This window comes from Bidens hawaiensis, unplaced genomic scaffold (genome assembly GCF_021521415.1).
Source record: "Bidens hawaiensis isolate Kalapana, Puna unplaced genomic scaffold, B.hawaiensis_p1.1 tig00026014_1, whole genome shotgun sequence".
NCBI classification, from domain to species: domain Eukaryota; kingdom Viridiplantae; phylum Streptophyta; class Magnoliopsida; order Asterales; family Asteraceae; genus Bidens; species Bidens hawaiensis.
In genome coordinates this window covers 233474-258990 of record NW_027494190.1, presented here as the reverse complement: position 1 = coordinate 258990, position 25517 = coordinate 233474, and the positions used below count along the sequence as shown (strand labels likewise).

Here is a 25517-nt window from a genome sequence, read left to right as displayed (position 1 = left end):
CAATCGATGTGTTTCTGTAACGAGTATGAAGTTTCCACTACAGAAGTAGGTGATCATAATTGAGATAAATCAAACACATCAACACAACTCGTCGAAAAAACACTCTGATAATAAGCCAACAAAACCAATTATCATAAAACATGGCAAACAAACTGAAAAAAAAAAAAGAAATCCGGCGAATTGTTAATTATCATAAAACATGGCAAACAAACAGAAAAAAATTTTAACGTGTGTTTTCAATATATGACGTTGAAAGATTTTTTAGATTCTCACTTATTTGGCGTGTGATTTGGTTTGAATAATTAAAAGATATTAATCAGTTGAACATATTTTGGAAGTTCCAGAGATACGTTGCATAAAAATAGGAGTTTCCAAGTTTATTAAGTTGACAATCTCATGTTACCAAATCTTGTATGACAAAAATACCATTTAACACATCACTTTAAACCTTTAAAATTAAACACTCCTCTAATTACTCCAACTTTCAATCTTAGCCATTGATTACCAAGATTCTACCATTCAGATTCATTTCTACAATTTTTAGACGCTCTCATCTTTTTATAATAACCACTTCATATATATATATATATATATAGAAAAGGGTTCAAATAAAAAGAAATTGCTAAGAATGGTAAGAACCAATAGAATTTTTTTATTTGGCATTAATACCTATGGTGAAATAATAATTCTAGGAATCTATGTCGGTTATAATGGTGAAAGAGTAACTCTAGGAAACTATGACGGTTTTTGGTAATTTTAAATCTCAACCATTGATTGATATGATCCAATGGCTATGATTTATTCTTAGTCTTCCTAGGAAACTACTTATTTTTAAGATAACACTCCCCTATATAAATATATATATATATATATCAAGGAAGAGTTATCCTTTATCATTTCCCTATATATATATATATATAGGGAAATGATAAAGGATAACTCTTCCTTGATGAGAGAACTGGAGAACTAATAATAAAGAATTTTTAATTTAATTAAAACAAATATTTTTTAAATTTTTTTCTTTTATACTTCTTATATGTTGTTATTCTTTACCACAAAAATATAATAAAAAATTAAAAAAAACTCATTGTAATGCATATATGCAATACATCGACTTTTTTATAATGTATATGTGCAATGGTGTGAATTTTGATATTTAAAATAGTGTTGAATAACATATATGCAGTTGTTTGTATTGTATATTTGCAATAATGTTGTATTATATACAAAAATAAAAAAATCGATATAATGCATATGTGCATTAGTATTGTATTACATATATGCGATAGTGTGTGTTGCATACAATTATTAGTGTTGTATTTACATATATTCAATAGTATGTATTATATAATGCATTTGTGTTGTATTATATGCAATAAAACAATATTTTATATATGCAATACACACTAATGCACATATGTATTACATCGACATGTATTATTTTTTAGGAACAATATAATCTTATTAGAAGGATGGAAGAAAAAATATCGCAAAATATTATTTTTTTTAAAACATTAAAAATAATTCATTAGTAGTTTTCTAGTTCTCTAAATAAATGGAGTTTTCTCTAGATCCCTGTGGGGCCAATATTCTATATTAGTTTTATGATTGTGTATGTCTTTATATTTGCTTAGAGTCGGTATAATACGTACTTCAGTACGTTTATTTTGTAAGGACAAAATGTAAAATGGGGACCCTATATAAAGGGTCACTTAAACAATTTATCCATAAAATTTTCACAACCTTTCATAATTCAAAAAATTCAAGGAAATAAAGAGAGATTTTCTCTCTACCTAACACCACCTACCTAACATTTCAACCTTTCTTTCTTTTATAATTTTTACAAACTAAGATCCGAGATCCGAGTGTTGTTAGTGATTTCTGCTAGCTAACAACACAGATTGATCCGAGTAAAGTTGTTAGATCCATCCAAAGAGGACTTACAATTGATATCATAGGGGTCGAATCTTACGATTCATCTTTTCTCTTGATATTCGGGTTCTATTTCTACTATTACCCGAACCGGGACGTTAAGATCTGTTCAAGTTTTTGAAAATATAGTTTGAAGATCTTGGAAATAAAGTGAGAAATAAGCGGGCTTGAAGCATTCTCCTTGTAGATCCGAATGTTAGGGATCTACAAGTGCCGATCCGGGCGTTTTGGGAATCGTTCCGCCATACGGAGAAAATACAGCGACCCTACGGTTCTTCCTGGCGACGATTTCAAAGTAGAAGATGTAATATATGAAGCTCCGATGCATGAGTGTCGGTTGTTTCGGGTCGTAGAAAATGTTGGTTGAAGATGTGACCGTCGGGTTTGCTTGTAACTGTTGGTGGTGGTAGATGGTGTCTGTTTGGGTTTCGAGTTATTAAAAAATAAAAAATAAAACATTTTCCAGCAAATTAAACTTCCCGGCCAAAAGAAAAAAACAAATGAAAGAAGAGAGGAGGGTGGCCATGGAGATGAAGAATAAGTGAACGGTGGCTGCAGGCGGTGTGTTTGTAAGATGTGTGGGTGGCTTCGGTTGTTGTGTTTTTGATGATGGAGTGGTGACCGGTGGTAAAAAAAATCCAGCGATGGTGGCCTGAATCATTTTTCTGGTGGGTTGCCGGCTGCTGGAATGGCGGCTGGTTGGTGATGGTGGCTGCCAACTTGAGAATAAGTTCCATTGTTATGTTTGTGCCCTAATATGTATGGAGCAATGGGCTTGGGTTGTTTGGGCCCAATGCATGGGATTTTTAAGTAATGAACTAGCTGAGCTTCAATCTCATGCTTTGACTACTTGGGCTAGTGGGTTTCTCTTCAGGGACAAGTAAAATGCTTGTGTTTCATTTATTTGGGCTGATTATATGGAACAATTTTTGGGCCAAGAAATAATTATTTTTCGTGTTGACCAAACTAAAGAAAGTCAAATTTGTTTGGGATTTCGTCGTTATTGGGTCGTGTTCAAAACATGTTATTTCTATGTTATTTTTGAGGTGTTCAAGAAGTTGAGGAACTTTGAATAAATTGGATACGAATTTGGACTTAAAGAGGAAATAACAAGCTTTGTTCATTTCATCGTTGTCCCCGGTGTATCATACCTTGAGGGGGTGATTGAAGATGCTTCGGCTTTGTCGGGTTGATTCGTGAAGACGCGAGACATAGTTCAACACAGTTTTAATATCATAAGTCAAGGGGGTGATTGTAAGACCAATATTTATGACTTGCGATATCAATTTACGAAACCTGTTATATGTTTTATGGTCAATATAATAATTAAAGTCCACGAGGAAACCGAACACGAAACAAGAGCTTCGCACGCGCATTTAGCTTCAACGGGAGATCTTCTAGTTTCTTTGTATTGTGTTAGGATATAAATATGTCATTTTGTAGCCTTTTATGTGTGTTTGTAAAATGTAAATCACCACCTAAGGGGAGCTCACCTTGGGTGGGTCGGTCCTTTATTAATGTTATCAATCTTTTAACTGGAAACGAGATCGTTCATCTATTTTACCTTTATTATTTATGTTCGGTCGTTTAATTTACCGCACCCGTCTCGACACATTTATCAAGTGCAAAATCCGTTTGGATGGTCGTTTTGGGACCTACAATTGGTATCAAAGCTTAAAATAAACAATCAGAGTGTTGCGAATAAACAATCAAGTCTTTTGAATCAATGGATACCAAGCTTCGAATAAACAATTAGTCAAAAGAAAATAAAGCTGAGACAAGGGTTGCGGGTGTAAGAAGTCAAGCTAGTCCTATTATCCCCGAGTGTGCTGCAGGTGAAAGTAGTCAAGCAAGCACCTCGTCAAGATCCACTGCTGGAATACCTACACCTGCCTCTCGCATTCCCGAGATACACAAACTTTGCTCACAAGCTTGTATTGATAAAGTTTTACACTATAGAAACCAAAATGCTAACATTTTAGATCAAATCTCTAGCATTAAATGTCAGAATATTGAACTTAAGAAAGCTGAAAAGATCTACGCTACTAGGATTAAAACTCATGGTAATGACATGGCTAAACTTAGGGAAAAGGTTTCATAGCTGAAAAATAGTTGAACATCATGGAAAACATGTAGTTGAGTTAAATGCTAAAATTGTCAAATTAGAGCTAGACTTAGCCTAAAGAAAAATAACAATTGAAAAATTGGAGTTAGCTGTCACACCCCAACCTACGCCGGAAATACCGGGGCGTGACCTGATTGTCAAAGCTCTCAAGGTTACTATCATGCAACATTATAAGTGTCAATATCTATTAAATTTTATTAAATAGTCAAGTACATCAAACTCATAAGTAAACAAGTAAATAAACATTCAAATTCAATTCTTGTATCTTCTTCTCTCACATGCATCCTAAGTTGCTTCAAACAATCTTGATAATCACGTCACACGATAACCTGCATATGTGTTGAAAATAGAATAGTTTTGTCAACACAAGGTTGAGTGAGCAACACACCAGTTAAAATGTACATATAGTATATATAAAATTAAGTAATTGCAACAAGTCATATGGGAATAACAATTAACCAAATGAGTAAGTATAACTGAGATGTCGAGAAGCACAAAGCCTATAACGACTGGCGTATGATCATACTAGACTGATATTATGTTGGACCTCTCCGAATGCAGAAGCATATAAAACAAATAAGCACATAAACAAGTAAGGTATAAGTTGTTAACACATAAGACAATAGTTGCAGTTTTGTGTATAAGTATATATGAGAAATATATTTACGCATATGCCCCCAAAACATGGAAAACGAGTAAAAAGAGGGGAATGTGGTACTCACCTGATCGGATGAACAAAACCAAAATGATTACATGATAATGATGAACCCTTCGGGATATACCGACAAGGATTCCTAGTTAAGTATAAGTAATATGAATTAATTAATAATAAGACAATACGTATAATGAATTAAAGTTTCGATGTGATTTGAGTTATATTTGGGATTAGGATGTTTATTGATTGAACGATTGATCTCTACAGTTATTGGTTATTGTGAATTTAATATTATTAGTTTCAAGAAATAAATATGATTTGAATAATTATAAGATATCTAAATAATATTAATTAAATATAATGCAATTATAAATATGTACATATATAAATATAACTTGTAATATATTAATTAATTTAAGACAAACGTATATATATATATATATATATATATATATATATCATATATATCTTGGACTATTAAGGAAAAATATAACATTATAAATAAAATTATTATGTTTAAAATACGATTGTAACAATTTAAAAAAAAAGATATATATATATATATATAATATAACTTTATATACAAACTTAATATAAACAAATTTATAAAGATGTTCAACGACAAGGAAACTCCAATAATGGTGTCGGGTTCAAATAAATACCGACGATTCATTATTATTAAAATATACTTATAATCCATACATATGTGCACATATATATATATAGCAAAGTTAAAATAAGAAGTAGATTTATCCTAAGAAGTGTAAAAAGTGTGTTTTCACCACTATATCTATTAAAACACACCGAACAAAAAACACACTTTCCATATCCACCGTCAGATCAACATACCTAACGCACCAGATTACTTCTTACACTTCTTAGAAAAACTCCACTTCTTATTTTAACCCCACCCTATATAAATATATATATATATATATATATATATATATATATATATGTACGTAAACGAACGATTTTAACAAGATTTGACAGAAACATATACTCCAAAATGTCGGTTTAAATAGAATAATGTTTATTCAACAATTAATATTAATTTATAAACATTAAAGCTAATAGAACAAATAAAAAACCAAGAAATGAAAAAATAAACAAAAAGAACGTGCGCTGGCCGGGGCTCGAACTCGCGCACTGGCCGGCTCACAGGTACTAACACCCACATACGCAACCAGTTGAGATAGCTGGTCTAACGGTTAAGGAACAAAAACAATAATTTAAAAATCTCTTAATCCGAACCCTAATTTTGAAATCGCTTAATCCAAACCCTAATTTTGAAATCTCTTAAACCGCTTAATTTTGAAATCGCTTAATTTAAAAATCGCTTAATCCGAACCCTAAGTTAAAACCCCTAAATCAATAAGAACCCTAATTTTGAAATCGCTTAATCCGCTTTACGTGTGTTCAATTAGTGTTAGGGTTAATGTATTAAAGACTAAGAAGAGCAGGTTACAACTAACAATTACCTGATTTCGTAACATGTTGATGGTTAAACGCGAGGAACCAGAGCCGACTGCGAAGTGAACAGGGTGCGATACAAGGAGGCCACGATAATGGAATTAACCATGTGGGTTAGGTTCGCGAGGTTCAGAGCAACGTTCAGCCAAGTTTAATTGCAAAATAATGTCCATTATCACGCCTAATGGCAAACGGGTAAAGACGGCTAAGAACAAAATAAGAAAACAAATTCGTTTGAACTCCCTAACTTAAATAAAATGTCTGTTAGGCCGTGTTAGGCAAGAATAACAAGTCCATGATTTTGATTTCCAAATATATGACGAGAATTGTGCTCCAAGATTGTTAAACGGGTTCCGGGTTTGACAATTGGGTTAATGGGTATAGATTATGAGTTAATAATATAATAATATAACATACTTTACAAAATGGTCCTTCAATATTAAGGATGAAATCAAAAGTGGGTTAACGTATTGTTTAGGGCTAAATATGTACATAGTTCAAAGTTATAAATATATATAAATCAAATAATTAAACAATAATATTTTAATAACTAATTTACATGATAAGTGTGGTATTTTTATCAATAAACAAACTCCTGAATATAAAACAGGTCTGGTAACGGATATAAATTATAAGTTTGAAAACCCGAGTTGTTACAGTCTCCCCTACTTTAAGGAATTTCGTCTCGAAATTAAAGAATACTATAACAAAACCATTAACTTCGAGGAAAAGAAAACTTTAATTATAATTTTTAAAATTTAACATAACACAGAACTTTGAATAGTTAAAACAACGCTCCAAATGAAAATCCGATAGGGACACTTATATATAGAATATACCAGTGGCGTTTCCACCATGTCCTTATCATCTCTACATTTGTACCGTTATCCCAACTACTTTATATTCTATATTATGACACATAATTGCACGCATTATGATTTCCATGCGAGGACTTCGATAATTATGTAGGCCTCCATAATTACTTAGGTCGTCGGATGGTCCACATAACTCGTACCATTGTGTGGGTTACCAAACATGATTTAGAGAAAACAAAAATTTTAATGCGTCTTGGTTATAAATAGAAAGTAGTCATTGTGTAAAATATTAAACATGAATTTAATTCTTTTTATTAATATTAGAATTAAATGTCTTTTGAAAGGATAGTATTGCAAACAGTTGTCTTTGAAAAGATAGATTTTATTGTATGAACATAATCACTTAAAATTAATAAATTATTAGGATTTAAATATATTGATTAGGTTGCAAAGTGGGGTTTAATAAACTAAAGTTGGATATTTTTAGCTTGTTGAGCATGATTGAATCGAGGACACACATGGCGTAGATGATTATGGTCTTCACCGTGTAGCAAGTACGGGTATTAGATGTGTAGGGTTGAGCAAACGACAAAGCATGGATTGTTCTTGTAGAAGGCAAAGACCGTTGTGATATGGCTTGGGCACTAAGCGATGTATGGCAAATGAAGCGAAACGAGTAGATTTGACATACGGTTCTTGGTTGAGACGCTATGATTTTGTTGCGATTGATTGTTAATTTAATTAATGGCATGAAGTTGATGTTTAGACTTGTTTTTGTTATTGTCGTTGTTATGAGAATAGGTAGGGGTAAAAGAATTGAATTTATTAGTGAGAAGTTAACAAACAAGATTGAATTGATTGTATTTATGTTTTTGAAAATTGAGTTTATATTTTAGAGATTGCAGGAGCGATCTCCTTGACTATACATGTGGCCATGAAGCGGTTGTAAAAAAATAATTGATTGATGTTGTTTAAATTTGAGAAAACATTCTATGATTAATGAAGGTGTGATTTAATGAGAAGATTGGATAGTTGTGTACATTTCATGTGAGTTATTGTGTAAAATGAAACTTAAATATGTTATGGTGATGTTTATTTACAACTTAAGGATAAGTTAGAATCTAAATTGAAAATCAATGAGTTAATTTGATGAGTGAATGAGTTTTATCAAAGTTTGTCATGTTTTAACAAATTAAAATTTGAAGTTGAATACTTGAAATATGTTTAATAGTTTATGTATATAATACCATGAGTATAAGAAAACCATTTGATTATTAAATTGGGCAATAATATAATAACGTGGTAAGATGAATAGGTGAAAACCAATTTCAATAATATAGTGTAAGCTGTTTTGGTTGGCTTGTGATAACCGAGTCTTGATGAATGAATGGGTTGTATCCGATCAGGAGAATAAAAATGTTTTTGAGTGTATGAGTAGATCGAATCAATAGATCTTGATTCAAAAATGATTTAGTAAATAAGGAATTGAATAGTTTAATAATAGAATAATAGAATAGTTAAATCAAATCATAAATTGGTTCGTATAAAATCATACAAATAAAACAATTAAAGAATGTTCTTCGAGGTGTTGGGTTTCCCATAAGCTTTCCATGGCATTTTGTTTCCCAACTTATTAGCATACCAAAACCAAACAAATGTGTTAGTCGGCCTCCCATGAGCATTACATGGCAATTTGAATGGCCCAACTTAATTAACGAATCAACGAATCAATTGAGTTTGTCGACCCATGAGCGTTACATGGCGATTTGACCGACCAAACTAAATAACGAATAAACGAACTCAAGCATAAGTAGTTGAAACATCTCGTGTATCACCACGGATGATTATGTTCCAACAAAATATCGCAAATATAACAAATTGTGCAAATGTAAAATTGGCGTGTCCATGGCGTCCCATGGGTTTTACACTCGACTAAACATTTTAAAAACAATAAAACACAATAAAGGGTGTAACCGTTTGGCCGATTACGTTAAATGCTTAAAGTGTCGGTCACATGACAATTTTCACTATGGCGGGGAATCTTGTCACACTCCCTAGTTTTAAGTGAAAACGAGCAAAAACAAAGCTAGGAAATTCAAAAGGAAATTTCCGACAGTAAAATGCAATCTAATAAAATTTAATATAAATATTTTAAGATTGAGGCATAGCCTCGAAGTTATAAAAATATTTTGAGAATGAGACATAGTCTCGGAGTAATAAAATATTTTGAGAGTGAAGCATAGCTTCGAAGTTGTGTGTGTGTGCATGACAAAAAAAATAAACAATTAATTAAACAGTGAAATAAGTACCTAATCTAGCAACGCATATACGTAAGTTGTAAACAATCAAATAGAACACATAACAAATAAGCACGTATGGGACTCCTAAGCATGCTACTAAGGCACCACTAATGACCTATCTTAAAACTTCGGCTCTGATACCAATCTGTCACACCCCAACCTACGGCGGAAATGCCGGGGCGTGACCTGATTGTCACAGCTCTCAAGGTTACTATCATGCAAAATTATAAGTGTCAATATCTATTAAATTTTATTAAATAGTCAAGTACATCAAAATCATAAGTAAACAAGTAAAATAAACATTCATTATTCAATTCTTGCATATTCTTCTCTAACATGCATCCTAAGTTGCTTCAAACAATCTTGATAATCACATCACACGATAACCTGCATATGCATTGAAAATAGAATAGTTTTTTCAATGCAAGGTTGAGTGAGCAACACACCAGTTAAAATGTACATATAGTATATATAAAAATAAGTAATTGCAACAAGTCATATGAGAATAACAAATTAACCAAATGAGCAAGTATAACTGAGATGTCGAGAAGCACAAAGGCTACAACGACTGGCGTATGATCATACTAGACTGAGATTATGTTGGACCTCTCCGAATGCGGAAGCATATAAAGTAAATAAGCACATGAACAAGTAAGGTATAATTTGTTAACACATAAGACAATAGTTACAGTTTTGTGTATAAGTATATATGAGAAATATATTTACGCATATGCCCCCAAAACATGGAAAACGAGTAAAAAGAGGGGAATGTGGTACTCACCTGATCGGATGAACAAAACCAAAATGATTACATGATAATGATGAACCCTTCGGGATATACCGACAAGGATTCCTAGTTAAGTATAAGTAATATGAATTAATTAATAATAAGACAATACGTATAATGAATTAAAGTTTCGATGTGATTTGAGTTATATTTGGGATTATGATGTTTATTGATTGAACGATTGATCTCTACAGTTATTGGTTATTGTGAATTTAATATTATTAGTTTCAAGAAATAAATATGATTTGAATAATTATCAGATATCTAAATAATATTAATTAAATATAATGCAATTATAAATATGTACATATATAAATATAACTTGTAATATATTAATTAATTTAAGACAAACGTATATATATATATATATATCATATATATCTTGGACTATTAAGGAAAAATATAACATTATAAATAAAATTATTATGTTTAAAATACGATTGTAACAATTTAAAAAAAAAGATATATATATATATATAATATAACTTTATATACAAACTTAATATAAACAAATTTATAAAGATGTTCAACGACAAGGAAACTCCAATAATGGTGTCGGGTTCAAACAAAACGTGGAAAACGAGTAAAAAGAGGGGAATGTGGTACTCACCTGATCGGATGAACGAAACAAAAATGATGATGTGAGAATGATGAACCCTTCAGGATACACCAACAAGGATTCCTAGTTAAGTATAAGTAATATGAATTAATTAATAATAAGACAACACGTATAATGAAATAAAGTTTCGATGTGACTTGAGTTATATTTGGGATTAAGATGTTTATTGATTGAACAATTGATCTCTACATTTATTGGTTATTGTGAATTTATTATTATTTGTTTCACGAAATAAATATGAGTTGAATAATTATAAGATTATCTAAATAATGTTTTATTAAATATAATGCAATTATAAATATGTACATATATAAATATAACTTGTAATATATTAATTAATTTAAGACAAACGTTAAAATATATATATTTATTATATCATAGACATCTTGGACTATTAACGAAAAATCTAACATTATAAATATATATATTTATTATATCATATATTAATTTTAATATATTTAAAATACGATTGTTACAATTTTAAAGATATATATATATATATAAGTTTATATATAAACTTAATATAAACAAGTTTATAAAGATGTTCAACAACAAGGAAACTCCAATAATGGTGTCGGGTTCAAATAAAATACCAATGATTCATTATTATTAAAATATACTTATAATCCATACATATGTGCATATATATATATATATATATATATATATATATATATATATATATATATATATGTACGTAAATGAACACTTTTAACAAGATCTGACAGAAACATATACTCCAAAATGTCGGTTTAAATAGAATAATGTTTATTTAACAATTAATATTAAGTTATAAACATTAAAGCTAACAGAACAAATAAAAAACCAAGAGAGGAAAAATAAACAAAAGAATGTGGCTGGCTGGAGCTCTAACTCGCGCCCTGGCCGGCTCACAGGTACTAACACCCATATACGCAACCAGTTGGGCTAGTTGTTCTGATGGTTAAAGAACAAGAACAGTAATTTAAATACATAAACTGTTAAAACCCCTAAATCAATAAGAACCCTAATTTTGAAATGGCTTAATCCGCTTTACATGTGTTCAATTAGTGTTAGGGTTAATGTATTAAAGACTAAGAAGAGCAGGTTACAACTAACAATTACCTGATTTCGTAACAAATTCATAGTTAAACGCGAGGAAACAGAGCCGGCTGCGAAGTGAATAGGGTGCGATACAAGGAGGCCACGATAATTTGGGGGTTAGGTTCGCGAGGTTCAGAGCAACGTTCAGCCAAGTATAATTGCAAAATAATGTCCATTATCACGCCTAATGGCAAAAGGGTCGAGACGGCTAAGAACAAAATAAGAAAACAAATTCGTTTGATCTCATTAACTTAATTAAAAGGTCGGTTAGGCCGCGTTAGGCAAGAATAGCAAGTCCATGATTTTGATTTCCACATATATGACGAGAATTGTGCTCCAAGATTGTTAAAGGGGTTCCGAGTTTGACAATTGGGTTAATGGGTATAGATTATGAGTTAATAATATAATAATATAACATATTTTACAAAATGGTCCTTGAAGATTAGGGATGAAGTCAAAAGTGGGTTAAAGTATTGTTAGGGCTAAATATGTACATAGTTCAAAGTTATAAATATATATAAATCAAATAAGTAAACAATAATATTTTAATAACTAATTTAACCGATAAGTGCGGTATTTTTATCGATAAACAAACTCCCGAATATAAAACGGGTCTGGTAACGGATATAAATTATAAGTTTGAAAAATCCAAGTTGTTACATTAGCTTCCGAAAAGCATGTAATAATTGGGGCACAAATGGGGTTATATATAAAGACAGGTATAAGCTATGATAGTACCAAAGTTCCACCTCTATTTAATGACAACTATACTAGCCTTCCTCACTTTAGCTTTAATTCCCCACCTGAGGATGAAATGTTCTATGGTATTGGTCACGTGCCAAAACCAAAGATATTTGTCCTCGCTGTTCCCAAAAAAGTTGATCCAATTTTTCCATTTGTTAGTCCTAATGGTAGTTCATCTTCTTTAGCAGTTTGTAAGGAAGAAACTGGGTCGGTGGAAAGGCCTGTTGAGTTAAACATATCAAGTTGTTCTTCATCATGTTGTACGACTAAGGATCATTCAAGTAAAATCAAAGTGTTTGAAAATGATAATCACACGAGTACTTCATGTAAATATGTGCCACCAAATAAAATATCATTTTCTCAAATAACTAATCAATCACAAAATCCTCAGTCATATAACTATTTTGATAATAACTACTATGATCACTATCAACAAAAATATGTTGATTCATATTACACCAATGTTTTTGATGATCGGGGTCAATCATCAAATGCAATTTATAATCATGTTCCTTTCCACATATCACCTTTCCCACCGCACCAACCACTTTATAGTTCTGATGAGTTCTATAGTGATCGTAGGAGAAAGTGTTGTTTTGTTTGTGGTCATTCTTCTCACTTTGCAAGACATTGCAAGCACTAGTTCAAGCAACAGCTTGATATTCAAAGGCGGCTTAGTCAGTCCCCAAAAGTTGCTTTTAGTAGCCCAGATTCAAGGATTGATCAAGCTGATAGTTAAGCCAGTGAAGTGGATGTGAGATCCAAAGTCAATAAAGTATAATGCAAGAAAAAACCGTTTTAGAAAACTAAATTGATAAAATCTAAAAGGATCCTAAGACTGAAAAGTCTGAGGATTCACCAAAAAATAGTTTTAAAATCAAGAAAACAAAAGTCCAAAATTACCAAAACCAAGTAACAAGTTTGTGCTTGGATTCCTAGGGATTGTTCTTCAAGCGATGAATCGCCAAGAAATAATTTGTTTTCAAGAAATAAAATCAAGTTTGGTCGATCTAAGGTCGACTTTCCCGAGACAACTAAGTCTCGGGAACCAATGTCAATTTAAATGCTTAGTGCATGTAGGGTCAATCAAGGAGAACTATCAAGAGTATTTGGTACTTAGATAGTGGTTGCACCCGACATATGATGGGAGACGAACCCTTTCTATTTGATGCTAAACCATTCGATGGCGGATTCGAGTCTTTCATAAGCGACATGGGAGAACTACAAGGAAAGGGAAATGTTTCATACTTTGTACTTCAACAATGCCAACCTTGTTCAAATGGCTCAACCACAACTTGTCGAGCGTTTCTCAAGCTCACATCATCCAACTACCTCTCTCAAGTGATGTATCTAGCATCAGCTACTGGGTTTCAGTTTAAATATCTTCAACTTTGTTATATGATGTAATAATGCATGCTTAAGATGTCCATCTGACAATAGCTTTGTTGACCTTTTCACTAAAGCTATCGATCAGTTTTAATTAAAACAACCTATCTATCTTTTTGTATATAAAATTGTAAATATTTTTCAAATATGTCACAATTTTAGAGGGAGAAAACGAGTCAAGTTTAATTCACCAAAAAGGTTTTCATTTTCTTTTAAGAAAAAAAAACTTAAGTCATTTGACTTATCCAAAATATTTTATATTTTATTATTCAATTATATTTCGTTAAGAAAATCTGAAAAAGATTCAAAAATATATTCTCTTGTTTAGAGGGAGCTCCTGTTTAGAGGGAGTCGGATAATATAAAAACAATAAAATTTTGAGAAATCGATCCGACCTTTGGAAAATGATAAGAAATTGTATTTAGTGATCCTAGCACATGAATAGATATTGCTTGATGTGTAGATAGGCTTGACAAATGAGTAAGTATCACAGTGATATAAATATAAATACTCGCCTATGCTAGTGGTTACACTCTTATGAAGCGGTTGCCGACTCCAAAATAAGTCATATCGATGAAGGCAAAAATGTTTATAGTCAGTCATACACGAGCCCGTTAGTGATTTATCACAATAAAAGTTATTTCTTGCTTTAGATTCAAACATTGAAAAATAAAAAAAATATTAAAGAAAAAAACTGCAAAATGCTCAAAAATTATTCAAAAATTAACAATAAAAAGGTTGATAATTTATCAAACAAAAGAGGGTATATTAGAACTACATGACGTGGGGCAAACAAGTAAGACCTAAACACATTATATGAAGGCTTGTAAGTCGGTATGACATGTAAGTCCATGGTTCAACCTTTAAAATGTTTGAAAGGACATTTGCAAAAAGTTTAAATAAGCTCAAAATGTTTTGATCAATCATTAGGGGTTAGGAGTCAATTCGGGGTGATACTGATGAACACAAACTATGCCTGAGGTATGATGAAGTTTGTAACATGTCGGATTAACAGGGGACCGCATAAGTATTGTGCTTAATATATACCTTAACGTATCACGTTGACATCAAAATACTTGTTAAGTTTAAAGTGGACCAACATATCTACAATCGACTTTGGGTTCTTGGCATAATAATATCCAAATAGAAGTGTGATCTAGGACGTTATTGATTCCATGTTGTGATCTTTCTCATAAAAATATTAAGGTCATTAGAAAATTATGTAAATATTATTATTATATAATATTAATTTCATCTTTACTCCTATCTTTTCCATTCTTCTTGTTTTATTTTATGTTCAACTTCAAAATATTATGTATATATATATTCGTAATACTATAATATATGAAAATGCCAAATAGATTTTATGTTTTTATGTACTCGTACATATTTTATTAAACATTGTTTTTTCCAAAATCATGTGTTTTGTTGTCAAGGTCACTCATGCAAAGTTCGTTGGAAACCTGTGACTTATACAAATCATTTACAAGTTGAGGGGACATGTTTTGAATAAGAAAATTCTTCTTTGACCCTCAAGAGGGTATGTGAACGAATCTTTTTTGCTCTATGTTTTGTGTAGCTGTACATAGACAGGTAGATCAAAATCAAGTGTCCTGGGTTGCAGAGACTGAAGAGGGAAATACTGAAGCGTTTAAAAGAAAACGAGAACGTGACAATTGGCGGTTGAACCCAAAAATGAACTGATCGTGTCTGTAGATCAGTCTAAGGACAAAGCAAAGAAACAAGTCGGCACATAAAAGTCAACAAAGGAAAATTAGATGTCGAGCCTTCCCCATGTGATGTTTCTAAAATTTGTTGCTGCTGATCCTTCCCAGGAAATAAGATTGAAGTTCAAGTCTTCAAGATCGAAAAATAAGGAATTGTCCAAGATCCATTCTCGTTCATGCTCTTGGATCAAGACAAGTACTAGATTGTAAGAAATAAAGACAAAACAAGGAACTTGATGAAGGTTCATGGACATACTCAATCCTAGAGGGAGATTGGGCGAATATTATATATTAGTTTTAGGATTGTGTATATCCTTTATATTTGCTTATAGTCGGTATAATACGTACCTCAGTACGTTTATTTTACATATTTTGTTAAACCTTCTTTTATACAAAAGTCATGTGTTTTGTTGTTAAGGTCACTAATGCAAAGTTCGTTGGAAACTGGGACTTATACAAATCATTTACAAGTTGGGGGGACATGTTTTGAATAAGAAAATTCTTCTTTAACCCTCAAGAGGGTATGCGAACGAATCGTATTTGCTCTAATTTTTTTGCAGCTGTACATGGCCAGGTAGATCAAAATCAAGTGTCCTGGGCTGCAGAGACTGAAGATGGAAATACTGAAGCGCTTAAAAGAACACGAGAACGTGACAGTTGGCGGTTGAACCAAAAAATAAACTGAACGTGTCTGTAGATAAGTCTAAGGACAAAGCAAAGAAATAAGTCGGCACATAAAAGTCAACAAAGGAAAATTAGATGTCGAGCCTCCCACATCTGATGTTTCTAAAATTTGCTGCTGCCGATCCTTCCCAGGAAATAAGATTGAAGTTCAAGTCTTCAAGATCGGAAAATAAAGAATTATCCAAGATCCAATCTCGTTCAAACTCTTGGATCAAGACAAGTACTAGATTTCAAGAAATAAAGACAAAGCAACAAACTTGATGAAGGTTCCTGGAAATACTCAATCCTAGAGGGAGATTGTAAGGCCAATATTCTATATTAATTTTAGGATTGTATATGTCTTTATATTTTCTTAGAGTCGGTGTAATACGTACCTCAATACGTTTATTTTGTAAGGACAAAATGTAAAATGAGGACCATATATGAAGGGTCACTTCCCATTCATCCATACACTTTTCACAACCTTTCATAATTCAAAAAATTCAAGGAAATAAAGAGAGATTCTCTCTTTACCTAAAACCACCTACCTAACTTTTCTACCTATCTTTCTTTTATATTTTTTACAAACTAAGATTCGAGATCCGATTTTTGTTAGTGATTTTCGCAAGCTAACAACACGGATTGATCCGAGTAAAGTTGTTAGATCCATCAAAAGAGGACCTACAATCCCACCTATATTATATATATATATATATATATGGAGGTTAACGTACAATAATCAGTTATCGTACATTAGATACGCGAGCTTTTTGAACCTCAATGTTAATTTCACACGATGACAGTTTTGTAAATAACCCAAACAGTAGTTCGCGATCAAATTCATCGATTTAAAATCGATTCCGATCCAAATTCAGAACTCCTTAATCTATCTTATCCAATTTCTAAACTCTAATCACAACTTGTAGTATGAAATCTCAAAAGTCAAAAATCGAAATTGAAATAGAACGTCACTGAACATTAAAAATCTTCAAATTGATCAAAAATTGATGATTTAATCAATCGAATTGATGTGTAAGAGGCTTTAGAATCATCAATCGATTATGGAATTGCAGAAATAACGCACTCAATCAAGCTCAGATTAGGGTTCAAAATATTATGTTTAAATGGTCTGAAACAAAACTGAAGACCTTTAAACGTTCAGACCAAAAAAGAACATCTTTAAACGTTCTAATACATTCAAAGAAGTTATGGGTGTTAAAAAAATGAACATCTTTAAACATTCTAATACGTTCTAAGAAGTTTAGGGTGTTTAAAAAAGTTTAGAAGTTCTGATAAAGTTTAGAAGTTCTAAGAAGTTCTGGGTGTTCAAAAGAGTTTAGAAGTTCTGATAAAGTTTAGAAGTTCTGGATGTTCAAAAAGGATAAGAAGTTCTGATAAAATTTAGAAGTTCTGGGCGTTAAAAAAAGTTTAGAAGTTCTGATAAAGTTTAGAAGTTCTAAGAAGTTCTGGGTGTTCAGAAATTCTAAAAACTAACAAAAAAATAAAAAATAAAACACCTGTAACATGAAATTAAACACTGAAATCACTTCATATAATCTCGTAATTATTAAATAATTATCAACTGACCTTCAATTTGATCATCGATTCGATCATATGAACAAAAATATGGAACATCTGCAACTGGGTTTATGCAAATGGCGTATTTCAATTCAAATTCAATTGAAGTGTGTGTCTACAAATGACGCCGATGACGATGGTTGAAACGATGCAACGATTAATTAGGATGGAAACGATTTTGAAATAATTTACAAATTTGCCACCGCGTGTTTTTTGAAATCTAGGGTTATGGGTGTCACGTACGTAATGTACGATAATTAATTTTCGTATTTTATCCTTTATCTATATATATATATATATATATATATATAGGGGATGGATTTTGCGAGAAGTGATATTATAGCGAGAAGTGCGAGAAGTGAATGTGTATCTCCATTAATCCCTAATATTTCATTCCCTTTCTTATGATGTTACCTACATGTATGTAGGTTGGTTGTATCTATGTCTTAATACACATTCAAACCTACCTATACACATACAAATGTACCGAGCCACATTGAAACCTACGTACCTACACACATATAAAACTACATACACATATACAAACATACGTACCTACACACGTATATACGCACCTACACAACACACATACACATAAGAAATGGAGTGGAATTAGGGATTAATGGAGTTACACTTTCACTTCTCGCACTTCTCGCTGTAAAAAAACTTCTGAAATGATCCAATACCTATATATATATATATATATGATTTAGAGAAAACTCCTTTAATTACGAGAACTAGAAAATCTACTAAGAATGATTTTTAGAATAGAATATACATACGGTTTCTCTCAAATTTAAATTTTTTCTCACATTATATTGAAATACAAATAATTATTAATGATTTATCAATGATCAACCTTAAGATTGTTATCATATTCCAAAATATAAAAATGTCAAAATGGTTATAAATTCAAAACCATAAACATTCAATAATATTCACCAACATTAATTAATATTCGCGTCGCGGTGATTACATCCGTTACTTTTTGTTAAAATAAAAAGTAAACCACAATAGTAGTGATATTAAAATTAGAAAGGTTTGATGAGAAATTAATTTATAGTGGAGTAAAGTTAGGAATATGTGATTTGAACCCAATAATCAAAATAAAATTATATGGTTTTTGATGCTAATAAACAAAATGATTATCAGTTTCTCTAAGCTTATATGTGTGGCATATACATTGATATATTGCGTCTTATCTCATTATAGAAAGTATCGTATTGATAGACAACGTATAATCGTAATTAGCATAATCACATGCGATTATATTTCCCATCATATCTATAAATACAACATTCATAGAACACTCCAACACATATTCTTCATTTGCACCATTCCACCATTCCTAATGGACCTCACTCGGGTCCAAACCCTAGCCATTGTTCTCTTAACTTTCTCATGCTTCATACATGTCTCCAAAGCCCACGGACAACTCTCCCTCATTCCTCATAACCAAGCCCGAGCCCGAGTCAGGGTGCAACCCTTCACATGGAACCAGACCCTAGCACGTATGCTCGTGCATACGCCACCCAAAGGCTTCGCAACTGTGTTCTCGAACACTCCGGAGGACCTTATGGTGAAAACCTAGCCGTGGGTTACGGTGATCAATTTGATGCTAACACCGCGGTTAATTTGTGGGTTGATGAGGAACAACACTATGACAAGGTGTCAAATTCATGCGTTGGTGGCGCGTGTCTTCATTATACACAAGTAGTTTGGAGAAATTCGGTACATCTTGGTTGTGCTAGGGTAAATTGCTACGACGAGATTGGGACCGGGTGGGTTGTTATATGCAGCTATGATCCGCCAGGGAATTATGTTGGTGAACGACCGTATTGATCAACTCATATATGGAGTTATGATTTTATGTGAGAGCTAGTCATGTTGGTTCATGCTTAGAATGTTGGGGTTTAGAATTAATTTATGTATTCATATTAATGCCAATGTTCAAGTCCATTTGAAATATTCCGTGCTCTAAAAATATTCACATTATAATGGTTGTGTTTGTTAGTTTTTATATAATTTGTGATGTTGGATATTAGCACTTTAGTTTAACTCTTAATATTGTAACTTGTAAATGATGCAAAATAACATAGAAGAAGAAAATGTAGCTTTGGTACCACAAAAAGTTTGGTTCGGCATGCAGTAGCTCATCTTCTGCCCTGTTTATCTCTATTTATATGGTTTCTGTAACAGTTTGTGTAATCTTGAATAAATTTCGCATAATTACAAAAGTAACTTTTGATACATCTAGATCTACTAAGATAAGAAAATAACGTAAAAGTAATGGTAAAAAAATAAAATATAAAAACCCTTCTTTATGACCCAACTTATTTCGCTAATATTTAAATTATTTTGAACTATTAAAAATATGTCATTCAAAAAAAGTAATAATAATCTAGTTATTACATGAATATTGTTTGTCGATCGGCAATTATTAAATACTTGTAATAAGATATAAACCGTTAAAACACATAAATGAAGTTTTTATTAATAAGATAATTAGTTATTTGTATCATGTATGCGAGTATGCGAATTTCTCATAAAGAAATTAGCGGTTACGAAATGAAAATATAACATCAGCAGGAAAAGTACGATATCTTATTGTGACAAAAAACGTGTCTTAACCTTTTTAGGCGACCAATGATGTATTTGTATTACTAATAAAGTACTCGCGCGATGTTGTGGGGGCGACATATTGCACCAACATGCTCGTTTATGTTGCTTCATAAATGAAATCCTGATACATTATTATATAATAGTACATGAGTTAGCTTTGTTATTCATATAATATTTTTACAAAACTTTATTATATAATTATTTTTTATTTTATTGTTATTACAGTTAAGTTGGTAGCATCAATGCAGTATATCTATTTCTTAATAATTTATTATGTTAATGTTGTTGTATTTACGTTAATGCATAGATTAAGTAAAATATAGAAAATACATGCATTTAAGTTATGGATTTCTTAATGTTTTACTTTGTACAAATGATAATTGAGTCAAAGTATATAATACTTAATAGGATTATGATGTATGCGGTTTATTTGAACCAATTGTCGTGCAAACACTCGTTGTTTATTGATGGATAAGATAAATAACATCCACATGTATTCAAAATATGTTAAGAATATAAAAACCAAAGGCACAAAACGAATAAAAAGGAATACTTTACATTTTGATAGATCATCCTTCGCGTAGCACTTCCGGATATACAACATTTGAGGTGTATACCCCGTCTCCAAAATCTTTGGCGGGATGTACTAACACATTTGTATTTTCACGTGATATCCCTCCAGACAACGCCACATAAAGTTTCCCATGTGAAAATACAGAATCCGGTAAATAAACACCAATGTGCGGAATTGTTTGACCTTGAGCTTTATTTATTGTCATCGAAAAGCAAAGACGAAAGAAAAACTGCTTTCTTATCAGTTCGAATGGGAACTTGTCGCCTTCAAAAAGAATTAGAGGGATTCTTATAAAAAATACTCTCTCCCCACTATGTTGCCCGACAATTATTTCTGTGTCAATAGCATTACGGTGGAAACCTTTGCATATCAATCTTGTGCCATTAAGACCACGTGAAGGATCCATATTCCGTAATAATATTATCAGACATACAATTTTCAATTGAAGTTTATGAGGTGGCAAATCACTGACATTTAGCGCATTTAAGAACTCGGTTGGATAGAAGTGGTGCTTATCGTCCTCGACTTCGTAACTATAATAAACATGTTCATCTCCTTGAAAATTGTCCAACATTTGATCGTTAATCTCATCAACACTCTCATTTCTTGTGGATGATATTGCTCTAGATGCTATATAATTTGAAGTACAAACATTGTTTTCGATTAATGGTAAGATTGCATTGAATAATTCCTTTATAGAATTTTCTTTGGTAGTGAATGAAATTGTCATGTCATCGGGGATGCGGATAAAGTTGCACTCGATAGCTTCTTCAGTTCCACCACCGACTCTTAAAAGAAAATTAGAAGACAACAAATCATTTAATGCTCTCATATTTATGGTCAGTCGCATCTTTTTTAGTAACGGACATAGAGTCGGTGGTGGAACTGAAGAAAAAAAAATTTCTATAACAAAATCCAGATAAAAAAAATCCAGATGTAGCTCGCTTTGTGTTATTCAAAAAAAAAGACCATAGAGGAGACATTCGAAAGCTTGGGTCTACAATCTGTGCTCGAGTGCCACGTTTAACAACCGGCAATACCTGTCTGAAACCTCCTCCCATAACCATTATCTTTCCACCAAATGGGAGTCTAACGCCAATGATGCCTTGCTATGCGCGATCGACCGCCTCTATCGCCCGTCGTTTGGCCATTGATGCTTCATCCCATATTATTACTTTGGCTAACCTAATTAGTTCAGCGGCCCCACTTTGATGGCTGATCTTGCACATTGAATTATTATTAAGATTAATGGGGATTTGAACCTGGAGTGAGCTGTTTGCCCTCCTAGCATATTATTAGCTGCAACACCTGATGAAGCTGTTGCAAGAGAAATAAGACCACGTGAACGAACTTGAGCAAGCAAGGCTTTGTACACAAATGTTTATCCGTTCCACCTGGACAATCTATAAAGAATAGACCCGGATGATCATTATCCACATATGTCATGATCTCATCATACACGATTTTTTGGTCATAATTAAGGGTATCTCTGGCATATGAGTGTTCAGGTTCCACAGTTATCTTGTACTCGTCTTGTACCTCAAAATACATTGCATATTGCAAGTTAACATATTTTGTAATCTTTGGAAGATCAAATTGATTTATATTTGTACCCACAGATTGTATAAAGCCCCTAATGTCAACAAGAACCATATCTTGAACTTGATGAATATTTTCACAATGTAACAGATAATCTTCAGATAATGAATCAAAGTGGTCATTCCATAACTTGCGAACATCTCCAGGTTTACAAAAAAGCAATGTTTTTATGAATAACCCTCAAAGAGCTTTAGGAAATTTAAATAGTGAGGCTTCTGTGAGGCATTGTGATAAGCAATCATCGTTTTCTATTAAGCCTATCTCAAGGGCCGCTCTTCGAAATGTTGGGTACTTTACACCATTAATTGTGCAAATATCTTCAAAAGAAGTAGGCCCTTTGATATTTGACAAAAGTAAGCGTAAGTAGTACCTTTCTCATTAAGCTGGATTAGCCGAAACAAGACGACCTCTTTGTGGCCTTAATACACGACGATTCCAACGACGTGAGCCTCCATTCCATGTGAAGTGCTTTGGAAAATCTTTATACAAATATTCTCTTGCCATTTCATCAATCTATTTGTCTCAAAAAATGCAGTCATCATGGTTTTCTTATCTCTTTCCCTATCAACAACTTCAGACATTATATCATCATCTCTAAACCTGACCATCTGTTTATTACGTAGATGAACTTGCAAGTCAATACAACAGGAACGATTTAAGAAAAGGGGAAGGAAAAAAAATACTCCACATAGCCTTCGGGGGCGATACGTAGCGTGCATCTTGAAATCTCTTGATCTCATTAATAACAACCTCTTGTTCATTTGGATCGATTTGAATAACCTGTTTGTCATTTCCTTTGTTAACATATTTGAATATATACTTCACAGATTTTATACTTGAGCAAGTCTTGACATTCATGTGGTAAGTTGAACATCATCTAAAGCATTGGGTTATTCGGGACAACCCATCTGTTATCAAGAAATTCTCCTCGTACGTCCACCGTTATTCCATTGCTTCTTCTTCGATATAATGGATATGCATCCTCTCCTTCCGCTGTTTGGTCATTAAATTGTCTAGGGCAGCAAAAACGACAGGATTTTGGGTTCCCTTGCATACAAGGGCTGTCTGGTCGTAAATTTCCGCAAGGACATTTCTGCAAGGACCATGTATCATGTGCTTGACAACTAGCTCATGCATTTTAGGATGACTTCACACATTGGGAATTTCAGCACACACCTTATCATAATGGTCTGGATTATTGATTTTGCCTTGCGGGTACATGATAAGGAGGAAATGTGCATGTGGCAAACCACGTTTTTGAAACTTGATAACATAAACGTATGCCCTAACTTCTCTGAAGAGATGCTTCTTCAATAGTTGTTCCTTAAGATCCTCAAGTTTAGCACGAAAAACTCTTGAAACAAGATCTGGATAATCTTGTGCGGTTTGACTAGGTTTTAAGTTATCACATATCTCAGGCCATTGAGGATTACACGTCATCGTAAGGAATAAATCAGGCTTTCCGTCATCTTAAAATAAAGTCATAGCATCTAGAAACCGACGTCGCATGCCGCGAGGCCCTCTGATGAAACTTGCAGGCAACACGATCCGTTTTCTGACTTTGTTCGGACGAACCTCACCAGCCTGAAGGCAATCCACAATACCTTGGTACAAATCAGCTCGTATATTATCCGGATTTTGTTCACAAAATTGTAAGCGTGACGTCTCAAGCTTTATATAAACATACATCTACACCAAATTGTTGTAACAATCTACCACCAAACATAAGTACGTTTTCAGCTGACCGACTTTGGAACTTGTAACAGTAATACTCTCGCATAGCTACTGTTGTTCTACTACCTTGTGTGTTAGCATCTAAATAGATTAAAAAGGTAATAATTAATTACACACTAGGGTATTATTTATGTTATTCATTTAGAAAACAGGGTTAGATTATTGGTATTTTCTGTCTCTTCGTCGATGTTGTCGTTATCATTGTGAACTTCACTGATTAATACACCTTGACGTGGTAAGTTAGGATGCCAATACGACTCACCATTAGGGAAAAATAGAGGATATGATAATGGATCATAACAACCAAAGTACGACTGAATATTTTGACTATATTCAGATATGCCATATAGAACAATGCTTCTTTTGTATGCAGTGATATTGTCATTCCCTTCAACCCAAATACCAGCAACCTATATAATGTTGTATTATAAATAAGTAAAAAGGTTAATATAATTTTATTTTAAATGCATGAAATAATATAATATTATTTTAAACCTCGGATGTGGTTGGTCGGTTGAACACCCTTTGGTCAAGTTCCACTGAAGCATTCAAAGTGATGCTGTAGTTGTCAAGAGGTCCAAGTTCAGCAAGACGTCGAAATGTCTTGACATATGGGTTTGTAGAAAGAACACGTGTCAAGATCTTCGTAATATCTCGATCAAGATTTGGCCATTGGAGTCTAAGATTTAACTCAATATCAGGATCATAAAAACACAATTGTAGGTACCTAGGTGTTCCATCCCTCGGAACCAATTGGTCGACTTTGTGATATATTCCTTTATGTGCACGAAACGTATATACACCGTCTTTCATATTTGCCAATGTACGATCCAATGTGACACCCATTGAGGCGAAAGAAAAATTCGTTTTATTAGCACGTATGCTTTTCCTAAAGATTTCTCCAATTTCATCTTGAGACGTGAAAAGTTGGTATAATTCAATGGGAATTTCTGAATTTGCTAATTTTGTTATCCCACCCATACAACAAAAGGTAGGGAATTCAAATTTAAATTGTTTCGCTCCACAATGAGGACATGGACTCCATTCTTTTAAGATGAGATGCTCTCTCGGAATACCATCATAAACAAAATTATATGGATC

At 32.6% G+C, this 25517-nt stretch overlaps 2 protein-coding genes and 1 pseudogene across 2 annotated transcripts; 1 reads left to right on the top strand and 2 right to left on the bottom strand.

Annotated features, from left to right (window-relative positions):
- The first annotated feature begins 19238 nt into the window (after positions 1–19238).
- LOC143572811 (basic form of pathogenesis-related protein 1-like) lies at positions 19239–19729 on the top strand (annotated as a pseudogene).
- Positions 19730–21078: 1349 nt separating this feature from the next.
- On the bottom strand, positions 21079–21915 carry LOC143572816 (uncharacterized). The gene has a single exon (XM_077057865.1). It carries the CDS (start codon positions 21913–21915, stop codon positions 21079–21081), a length of 837 nt encoding a protein of 278 aa, XP_076913980.1.
- Positions 21916–24553: 2638 nt separating this feature from the next.
- LOC143572814 (uncharacterized) lies at positions 24554–25262 on the bottom strand. The gene is made up of 2 exons (XM_077057864.1): positions 24912–25262; positions 24554–24826 (listed from the first exon to the last, which is right to left on the bottom strand). The coding sequence occupies exons 1-2, from the start codon at positions 25260–25262 to the stop codon at positions 24554–24556; spliced, it is 624 nt and encodes a 207-aa protein (XP_076913979.1).
- Positions 25263–25517: the final 255 nt, after the last annotated feature.